The 10634-nt window shown below is 41.9% G+C and overlaps 1 protein-coding gene across 3 annotated transcripts; it reads left to right on the forward strand.

Annotated features, from left to right (window-relative positions):
• The first annotated feature begins 2349 nt into the window (after positions 1-2349).
• Positions 2350-10634, forward strand: dcakd (dephospho-CoA kinase domain containing). 3 transcript variants are annotated; one of them, XM_076297799.1, is made up of 5 exons: positions 2350-2605; positions 4204-4316; positions 6442-6649; positions 7163-7250; positions 9721-10634. In XM_076297799.1, the coding sequence occupies exons 2-5, from the start codon at positions 4299-4301 to the stop codon at positions 10004-10006; spliced, it is 600 nt and encodes a 199-aa protein (XP_076153914.1). In that variant the 5' UTR covers positions 2350-2605; positions 4204-4298; the 3' UTR covers positions 10007-10634. The 3 variants fall into 3 exon arrangements, with proteins under 3 accessions (XP_076153914.1, XP_076153913.1, XP_076153915.1); XM_076297798.1 differs by having other exon boundaries at positions 6446-6649; XM_076297800.1 differs by lacking the exon at positions 9721-10634 and adding an exon at positions 7884-8266 and having other exon boundaries at positions 6446-6649.

Genomic DNA, 10634 nt, shown 5'->3' on the forward strand with positions numbered 1-10634 from the left:
TATAAGCCATCACCAGAGCTAAATCTCCGCCATCAACAGAGAAATGTCTCCCATTAATATATATTTATCTAGATGTATTTCAGATGTCAAGGATATTGGGATTGTTTTGGATGTTCAATCAAGCATGTACCCTAGCTCTAGGTGGGCTTATTATGTCGTAAATTAAAGTTAGCTAGCTGACTGAAGTGGACATTAGCACTACAGTAGCTACATGAAAACGTAGCTGAAGGCAAATTTACCACAGAGGGATTGTTTCTAATTTCGCACCTGAAAGTGTTGATAGTTTATTACTGCTCTATAATATGTGACATAGTGGTAAGTCTGATAGCAACAACAGACTAAGCCCAGGCTCCCAGTCCCAACCCAACCCACTGACTAGCGCGACTCTGGGCATCAGTAACGTTCCAGCTTCATAGGCAAAGATGGAACAGTACGTGCGCTCTGCTCTAAGATCTTTGGAGAGAGATGGTAGTGTTTGAGAAAATATACCATGTTGGGTGGGGAGACTTCTGGGATGAAAATAAACTTACATTTGATTAAGATAGTGGCAAGTGATGTAGCGGTGCTACCCTAATATTTAGGCTGCAGTAGATGTTGTTACATGTGGAATTGCTTGTTATTTGAGTGTAAGTAATGATAGCAAAATAAACTCATTCTGCTCGATCAACTATGCACTTAATGCAATATTTTTATTTTTTTCAGAGACACTGTTGAAGTCCTTTGGAGCACATCTCTACCTCTACCTAACTCTACCTACCAGAAGGTGAGGTTTTCTTGATGGCAAATGGTTACATAGCCTGTTAATATGACACGACACATTTAACATCATTTTTTTTTTTTTTATTTATGTATTTATTTAATCATTGCAGGTTCGTCCACTGCAGAGTTGCAGATGCCTAAAAACCAGGAACGAAGTAGGAATAATTATCTATTTTTTGGGACATTTTATTTTTGATTATTAATGTTTGTCTATTTTGTTTTTATTTTGTAGTTGAAAATTGCTCATTTAATGCACATTTGCGGATTTGTTCAGCAAATCTGTTGAAAAACAAGTCATTAAACTGATGTACTTGTTTACAACAAATACAAATGCTGTTCTATTTTGTTATTTGTCAATTCAACTTCAGTAAACCACCCTTAGTGCTTCACTTTGAATATGAATGTTTCAAATAAATCTGTGATTTTAGTACCCTCTAAGATTAAAAGGTGACAGGGTTGGTGTAAATAACAACTATATTAATACATTGGTTTACCAATGTATTGGGGCCAGAAGCACATGGGGCCAGAAGTCTAGATTGGAGCCCCAAAACATTTTTGGCATGTGAGCAAGGATGGATTACTGAATTAGCCTACCGAGCCCAAGAGGTCAAGGGACCCTGAACCCCAAGTAGTTGTGTGAATTCACTACCAATAAGTCAAAAAGCAAAAGGCTATGAATCTGAACAAATTTAGGTACTGCCCTTCTCCAGCTGACCATCCCAAAAATGCACCAGAATACAGGAAATCACATCTAACCCCCCCCCCCCCACACACACACACACACACACACACACACACCCGTTTGTACCCACATTTGCACAAACAGGGTAGGGGGAGAGGGTCCTTATGCATCTGTGTCCAGGGGGACAGTAGTTCATAATCAGTCGCTGTATTAATACATAACCTCACTGTATTAATTTATAATATGACATTATAGTGTGAAGTTGTCAATTATCGCCAAGCACAGGTGACTGCGTTGTGGGAGGGGGCCCCCAAATCAAATTCTGCTTAGGGCCCCCAAAAGGCTTGGGCCGGCACTGCGTATGACACATACTCACACAGTAGACATATTTACGCTTCCATGCACAGGCACATACGCAGGCACACACACAAGCACGCACACACACACACACACACACACACACACACACACACACACACACTCACACACACACACACCCACACACATAACATAAACATAACACAAACAATCAAGAATTTCTCATAATTATGAACAGGCAAGATGGAGGTGGGGTTGTATAAAATGAATTTTACATGTGAAATCTATGAACTAATCATGTTTTGGTACTTGTTGTCTAGCAGATACCAGTGAGAATTTAGTGTGGATAATGCAATTTAGTGAGACAGTTAGAATCATATAGGCCTTTCAGCGTGATTTCTTTTTGTGGAAAAAATGTGCTGGACTGGGCGGCGGTCATATTTTGTACCGCTCTGCGGTACATCTAGTTATTATTCCTTTTCTTTGTCACTTCTCCGTTGAAACTCCATACCCGTAGCTATGCAGTTGGTGGCGGTAAATGCAACCGTGTGTATGCCAACCGTCAATAAACCCCACTAGAAGAAGAAGAACGCCTGCGCAGAACGTCTGACATTTCCTGACTGGTTGCATGAGTAGTGTCAATGAATGTATCATGTCCCGAAAGAAACGAGTGGCTTACTAGTTGGGTTAGAGTTTAAGGTGTGCAGGGAGAGAGGCTATAATCCTGACCAAAGCTGACTTTCGTCACTACAGTCGTTTTGACTGAGTAGGACCTGTCCGAGGGCTAAGCACGTATCGATAGCTAGTTAGCTTGCTAGCTACGTTACAACGTTGACCCATTTAAAGGTAAGTTGTAGCTCATTAAAGTTAGGCCGTAATTTACGTTTTTCTTTTTTTGTAAGGATGCGTCATTACATTACACTGAATGTGCAGCGTGTGTTGCGTATCGGTGCACGTAAGTGCGTCTAACTCTAAGTGTACACAACTTCTTTTAGCCATACAGCAACATTAACGCCGATTAATGTTAGCTAAAGTTATGTTGACAAACTAGCAAAGATCCTCTAGGAGCAGGTGATTAACCGTCTCTGATTCCTACAGGGAGATATAACCAGGACCCAACTTTGTATCTGTTGCGCTGTCTGATTTTAAAACTGTCACTTTCTGACATGTAATTAAGGGTAAATAAGTTATCGTATCATATAACATGTAACATTACGTTCACGGCATAAGGTCATTCTCTTGTCATCATGGCGACGGAGTTTAATTCAAAGGGGTGTCTATGTCGATAGTCAGCTAAAGTAACGTTTATGTGGGTTTAATGAGTTTTAAGGACTTTTTTTGCAAGACGTTCTGCAGGAAACTAATGTAATTTACAGTACCTAACGTTAGATTAAAACTGTAAACGTTACTGCAGCAACGTCATGTAATGCAACCCTGGTTGTCATCTGCACTTCTATACTCTTTGACGTCATGCAGTCACTGTAACTTTATCTTTTTGTGATTGTGTTTCACGTTGCATACAGACGTTCCTGTCTGTCGAGCCACATATGCTTGACAGATTATGACAACTAGTTAATTTTGCATGTAATGACTCAAGTAATGAAATAAGGCCTTTTAGTTTTTATGGGATAGGACTATTCAGCATGGACCAACATGACATTAGCAACTGAAAATGTAAAACGATTGGGTGACATTGCTTTTATAATGTGCACAATATGATTATATCGAATTTGAACAAACAGTTTTGACATTTTCAATTCTGATCTGAGTAATGCACCTAAGTGAGAAAACTATCTACTGTACTGCCTCTGAATAGAGACGGGACATGTTGTTTGCAACGAACGATAGAGGGCACTGTTGCCCTTCACTGAAAGTCATAACAAGTACCATCTCAGCTGTGTCTTACTGAAAAGGTATTATCCCAGTTTCAGAGTATAAGACTATAAACCATGATGAAGCAACTATGCTTTGTTAATCTGATATTTACATGGCTAAATTGAACCTGGCAAAAACTTGTGGATATTTGAGCTCAAGGAAAAGCCCTCATGACATAGGGCGACTGTCCTCTCCCTTCCATGCTTCGGAGTTCCCTGCAGAGTTGGCTTAGCTTCAGCTGGACTAGTGTATGGCTTGGTCCAAGTCACTTTGTTGACCATTTGCAGAGTCAGGGCTGTGTTCAAGCACCAGAGTTGAATTGGCAGAGTTGCAGAGTTTTTTTTAAATATAACAAATGTTATTATTAATTATTATTATTATTATTATTATTATTATTATTAGAATCAGAATCAGCTTTTTTTGGCCAGGTTTGCGTTAACAAGTTAAGGAATTTGACTCCGGTTAATGATTATCATCATTATCATTAAGAACTGTTGAAAACTGTGACTGGAAAGTTTAATTCCTTGTGAGGTCTGATGATTGCGTCCATGTGCTCTGTGTCCTTGTAGGATGTATCTAGTGGGGCTAACGGGGGGCATTGCCTCGGGGAAGAGCACTGTGTCCTCCCTCCTCAGAGAGCTCGGATGCCCTATTATCGACGCTGATGTTGTGGCCAGGCAAGGTACAGAACTGGCCAACTCAAACTACAATTTTTTTTGGTTACACTTTACTTGACAGTATCGACATAAGAGTGACATGACACAGTCATGAACGTGTTCTAAAGAAGTCATAAACATTAAGGTTAGGGTTCATGTGTTATGACAGTGTCATGTCACTCTTATGTCGATACTGTCAAGTGTTACCTTTTTTCCTTTCTTTCTGTCTTTCTTTCTTTCTTTCAGTCTTTCTTTTCATTTATTTTTTATTTCATTGACAGTGCTTAAAGACCCTGTAAAATGTGAGAAGAATGTGTGTTCTGAGTTTGTCACACCAAATCAAAAGGTGTCGTTAACAAAACATTAACAACATATTGCCAAGAATATAAAAATAGATGTCAAGATAATGAAAAAATGACCGGTATACTTGGCTAATCTTTCATATGTTTTAGATTCATTACATATAATGATGATGTGAAACATTTTAAGCCATTTTTGGTTTTAGTGTTGACGATTATTGCTTCATAAAAACATCTAAAAAAAACATCATTACATCTTTGCTTCATAAAAACATCTAAAATCGGTTTCTCAAAAATATTAGAATAAAGATGTTATAATACATAATTGTTAGTTTCCTGAGCCTTTAATCTATTAGTCTGGTTCAGTCAACACAACTACAATCATGGGAAAGACTGCCGTCTTGATAGTTGTCCAGAAGATACTCTTTCACCCTCCCAAGAAGGTTACGCCACAGAAGAAGGTGATTGCTGTAAGGGCAGGGTGTTCACAGATATTGCTGTATCAAAGCATATTCATGGAACGTTGACTGGAAGGGAGAAGTGTGGTAGGAAAAGGTGTGCAAGCAACAAGGATCTTTCCAAGCTCTCTGGACAGGCAAACGCTTTAACAGCTTATCCTAACTGCACCTGCTGACATTGGTGCGGCGCACTTGGCTTTCCAACTTCAATTCCATTCCATTGCTTTTGAAATGGAATAGGTTATAGACCCTTTCAACAATAAAAACAAAAACAATGCTTGAACGTTCTATTTGCAGTGTTTCCCATACATTGACTAATCTGTGTCGGGGCGCCACGAAATAAAAATCGGCCGCCACAGATGAATATATTTTATGTTTAATTTAATTTAATTTAAATTAAATATAAGGTCAAATCCTTGCATTGACCTCTCCAGAATAAGTCCCGCCTCCGTAACTTCCGTATCCATCCAACTTCCGGGCGTGGATTGTCTATGAGAAATAACATGGCGTTTCGAAATATCATACCGGTAAAACATCTGTAGGTAGCGAAGTTGAAAAAGCTGGTGGGCAGATTGGCCTACACATTTCTGCCATCTAGTTTCCACTGGATTTTTTTATTTTCGGTGCCGTTTAAGTAAACGGCACCGAAAATAAAAAAATCCAGTGGAAACTAGATGGCAGAAGTGTGTAGGCCAATCTGCCCAGCAGCTTTTTCTACTTTGTCACCTACAGAGTGTGACAGGTACGATCTTTCAAAACGCCATGTTATTTCCCATAGACAATCCACGCCCGGAAGTTGGATGGATACGGAAGTTAGGAGGCGGGATATATTCTGGAGAGGTCTATTGCCATTGAGCTGCGCTTTTTACGCACGCAGCCTTTCCTTGCCCCGCCCCGCTCTCTCTCGTAGCCCGCTGCCACTCCTCTGCATGTGCATTTAACAAAATATTCACGATTGTTGAAGGATTGTTGTTGCCACATAGAAGCATTGCATAGAAGACGTCTGGCTAAATTGCTATTAAATCCGCTTAGCATCGTGACCATGCTGCACAAATTTGTTCAAAATCCCGATGTAAATGGAAAAGTGTTTTCCACTTGCTTGAAGAAGTACGAACCTTTATTTTAACTATGTAGAAAACGTTATGAATTGCATCCACACATCAGCAGCCTTTCAACTGTGTTACAATTGCAAGGGTTCCCTCAAACGTCTTAAAGTGACAGGCACTCTATTAGACCTACACCCAAGTGCTGTTAATTTAATGCCTGTTTGTGTGTTTGCCTCTTTGTCTCTCTCGCTCCTTGTGTGTGTGTGTGTGTGTGTGTGTGTGTGATGCTGTATACATTTGTGTTTGTATATGTGTGTCCCTGTGTGTGTGTGTGTGTGTGTGTGTGAGTCAGTGGTGGAGCCCCACAGCAGGGCATATGTCCAGATAGTGCGGCACTTCGGGCCCGACATCCTGCAGGAGAGTGGCGAGATCGACAGGAAGAAGCTTGGCCAGCTCATCTTCGCCAGCGACGACAAGCGCCGGCTGCTCAACGCCATCACCCACCCCGAGATCCACAGAGCCATGCTCAAGCAGATCCTGCTCTACTTCCTCAAAGGTCAGGCCCCTGCAAGGAAACCCCGCGGGAGAGAAACACACTAAATGATCATTCTCATGTTCATTCTCATACATGTCACATATACGCTAGTTTTGCTAGGGCATGATGTGACCGACCACAGTTCTTTATGACAAGTGTACCCGTCTTCAGCGTTGCCTTGTAGCCTTTTTCATCTCCTATAAAGGGGCAAGATGTTGTGTAAAGATCACATTTCACAACAAATATTCTTTTTCCCATTCAAATTCATAATCTCAGATATGTTCAAAAACTTCTGCCCTAGAGAAAGTGAGAAGAAACTCATAAAAAAAAAAACATTGTACCCATTTTTTTTCATCCAAGCCATTCTTAAGGCATCAGTGCTGTATATCATTTTTATATGAAGTGTGAAGACTCTGTGTGTGAAGAATCTGTGTGTGAAGACTGTGTGTGTAAAGATTCTGTGTGTGAAGACTCTGTGTGTAAAGACTCTGTGTGTGAGCTGTGTGTGTCTTCTGTGTGGTGTTCTTGCTGCAGGTTATCGATACGTCGTTCTAGACGTTCCATTGCTGTTTGAGACAAGAAGACTCACCCGTTTCCTCAACCACACCGTAGTAGTCTACTGGTGAGTCTCTCTGTCAATTCACTTCAATTCACTTCAATTCAATTCAATTCAATTCAGTTCAATTCAAGAATGCTTTATTGGCATGACAAGTTCACTTATATTGCCAAAGCAGTTATACATCTGAACACACACATACATGTCAGTAGATTTTCATAAGAATATAATAAATGGGTAAATCTCTCTCTCTCTCTCTCTCTCTCTCTCTCTCTCTCTCTCTCTCTCTCTCTCTCTCTCTCTCTCTCTCTCTCTCTCTCTCTCTCTCTCTCTCTCTCTCTCTCTCTCTCTCTGCCAGTCAGACAAGCTCCCCCACACACACAAAAGGCCTTTTCAAATCGAAGTCAACAGTCTTCTGAAGTTGGTTGCTGTGAACTTGATGATGTGTTTCTATGACTTTTGTTGCTACCTGCCATGGCATGTTGTGGTACTGATTGATTTTTTTTTTTAGACCATTGAACCTTAAACCTAATTTATTTTTTACCGTCTGTCTTTAATCATGTCGTTCTCCATTCTCTTTCTTTTTTCATGCGTGGCCTTTCTCGTTCTATCTTTCCCTCCTCTCTGTCTTCCTGCATTCTCCCTCTCTGTCTCTCCATTTCTGGTATTCTGCACGCCTTCTCACACAATCTTTCAAAGCCCGGGATTGGAAACTCCTGATGGATGTTGGGAGGCAACGTGTGTGTGTGTGTGTGTGTGTGTGTGTGTGTGTGTGTGTGTGTGTGTTCCAAAGTGTCGTGGCTGCTTTGAGACCACACATAGTCTTGTATTGTCTACTTTATTGAGCTAAAGATGTGATCGAGGAAGCCTTTGAAAGGAAGGAGTTGAAGTATGCAGAACTGGTAGCAGAAGTAAGGTGAGGATCACATTAGCCAGTGGCTAACGGCAAACGTAATGCAACGCTCAGACCATAACAAGCTTCATCTCGTTCCTAAGCAACACAAACGGTTTGTCAATTGAATACGCTCGCGTTGAAAGTTGAACCAAGTTCAACACTCCAGGGATCACATTAGCCAGCGGCAGCAAGCGGCCAGTTTCCTATTATTCTCTATGGTTCGGCAGCGGAACGGTGGCAACGCTGGCGTAACGCTAGCGTTGAACAAGCTTGCCGAACCATAGAGAATAATAGGAAACTGGCCGCTTGCTGCCGCTGGCTAATGTGATCCCTGGCTGACAAACATACACAAAACCAGTGGAGATTACAGATAGATAGATAGATAGATAGATACTGTTATTCACTTTCAATTCAGATGTCCAGCAGCCTTGTGTTGTCTACCAACAAGCATTCACACTGCAAAACACTCATAAAAAGAGGTTTTGTAGCAGAGTCAGCCACAACAATTCTGTTGGATTTTGGTTTTTGAAGAAGGGTCACTGAGAGGAGCTGTACAGCTGTCAGCTGAGGCTGCTGAAATAGCATGCCAACTCCAACCCACCGCTCACAGAAGGAGCTCACAGACTACGCGGAGTCATGTAACATGTAACATGTAATCAAGTGATGACTTACAGTGAACAGTAATGTAAATGCTAAATGCCCTAATATGTGTTGATACTACAGCAATGTTCTTAACCTTGCAGTTTTGCACATAAGCCTATCATGTAAGACTTGATTTCTCCATTTCTTTGCACAAAACTCTCCAGAAAATGCCATTTAATGGTTTATTTTTCAATAATTCCCCCGGACCTAGGAAGAACCCCCCACATAACAAAACCCAATTTAACCCCTAGTCATGTAGTCACCTGAATTGGCTCTGAGATGTGTGAAATCTTGCTGCTGTGTTTCTGGAGTGGTGATTGTTGGTGCCCGCATCAAGGGCTCGTGTGTTGGCTGGTTATGTTGCTGATCAGATCAGCAGCAACAGAGAGGAATGCCGGGGAGACATATTGGATTGAGTTGGTATTTGTTGATGTCGTTTGGTGCCAGCATTAAGGGCTTGAGTTTGTTTGGTTATGTCGCTGTGAAGGTCATGTTTTTTGCCTTGTTGGTAATTTTGTTTTTGATATATAAATAGACATCTGAAATTGGACTGCCTTCCCTTTCTACCAAACTGGTCAAACTCACTCACTCTTCAGTCTAACTTTCCTGACATCCCATACACACACACACACACACACACACTCAGACACACACTCACACACATACACATAAACACACACGCACACACACACACACACACATAAGCAGACACACACACACACACACACACACACACACACACATAAGCAGACACACACAGACAGACAGACACACAGACACACACACACACACACACATAAGCAGACACACACACTCACACACATACACATAAACACACACGCACACACACACACACATAAGCAGACACACACACACACACACACACACACACACACAGACACACACACACACACACACACACATAAGCAGACACACACACAGACTCTTACTTCCCCCCAAACTCTCTCTCTAAGTGTAACCCCGTCTCTGCCCGCTCAGTGACCCGGCTACGCAGCTCTCGCGGCTGATGCAGCGGGACGGCCTGACCCAGGAGGAGGCCGAGCAGCGCGTGGCCACGCAGATGCCCATGAAGGAGAAGCGAGGCCTGGCCAGCCACGTCATCGAGAACTCGGGCAGCCGCGAGGACACCCACCGGCAGGTCCTCCGCCTCCACACCACGCTCGAGGACTCCATGGAGTTCCTGCTGGTCCGCGCCGTCGCCATGGCAGCCGCCGCCGGCCTGGGCGGCCTCCTCCTCTACACAATCAAGCTGCTGGTGTCCTAGCAACGGTGACCACAGAGGAGGGACGTCTGGAGGGTTCTATATCAGGGACTGGGGGGGTTCCGGTTCAGGAATTACATGGTTCCCATGGCAATGGTTGAAGTGTGACTGCACTGATAAGCTGGGAGATATATATATATATTTTTTTTTCAAATCATTTATTTGCTTACTTCAGAAAAATAGATTTTAAGAACTGTTAACACTTTTTGAAAGAAGTCACATAATTGGATGTATCGGACAGTCTGTTGTAGTCTGCGCTGTACCACTGTGTGTGTGTGTGTGTGTGTGTGTGTGTGTGTGTGTGTGTGTGTGTGTGTGTGTGTGTAATGTCAGATTTTTTTTTAATGCACCATGAAAGCAGTGACCTGTATGTGTTAACTCCAATATGTCTTAACGGTGTTGCACAGTAAAACACTAGCTATGAGGTGGCAGTGGTGTAAATATGTACTTACTGTAGGTTTCTTTTTCTCTTTGTTTTTAATGTGAACAAGCATAACAGACACAATGCATTCTGTACAATTGCTGCCACCTTACAGTTTTTAAAGAAAGTAGAATGTATGTGATATCACTTGTATTTTCCTGTATGGAATAAATAGGATTTACTCACTACAACCATAGTGATTTTACAAGA

Source organism: Alosa pseudoharengus, unplaced genomic scaffold (genome assembly GCF_046254945.1).
Source record: "Alosa pseudoharengus isolate Yale_2024_CS ecotype anadromous, Long Island Sound unplaced genomic scaffold, YU_APseudo_1.1 YU_APseudo_1.1_scf_21, whole genome shotgun sequence".
NCBI classification, from domain to species: domain Eukaryota; kingdom Metazoa; phylum Chordata; class Actinopteri; order Clupeiformes; family Clupeidae; genus Alosa; species Alosa pseudoharengus.

Coding starts and splice junctions, on each gene's coding strand:
- dcakd (XM_076297798.1), top strand. CDS start 4,205: ATGTATCTAGTGGGGCTAACGGGGGGCATTGCCTCGGGGAAGAGCACT. Junction 4,317..6,445: donor TGATGTTGTGGCCAGGCAAG/GTACAGAACTGG, acceptor TGTGTGAGTCAG/TGGTGGAGCCCCACAGCAGG. Junction 7,251..9,720: donor CACACCGTAGTAGTCTACTG/GTGAGTCTCTCT, acceptor CTGCCCGCTCAG/TGACCCGGCTACGCAGCTCT.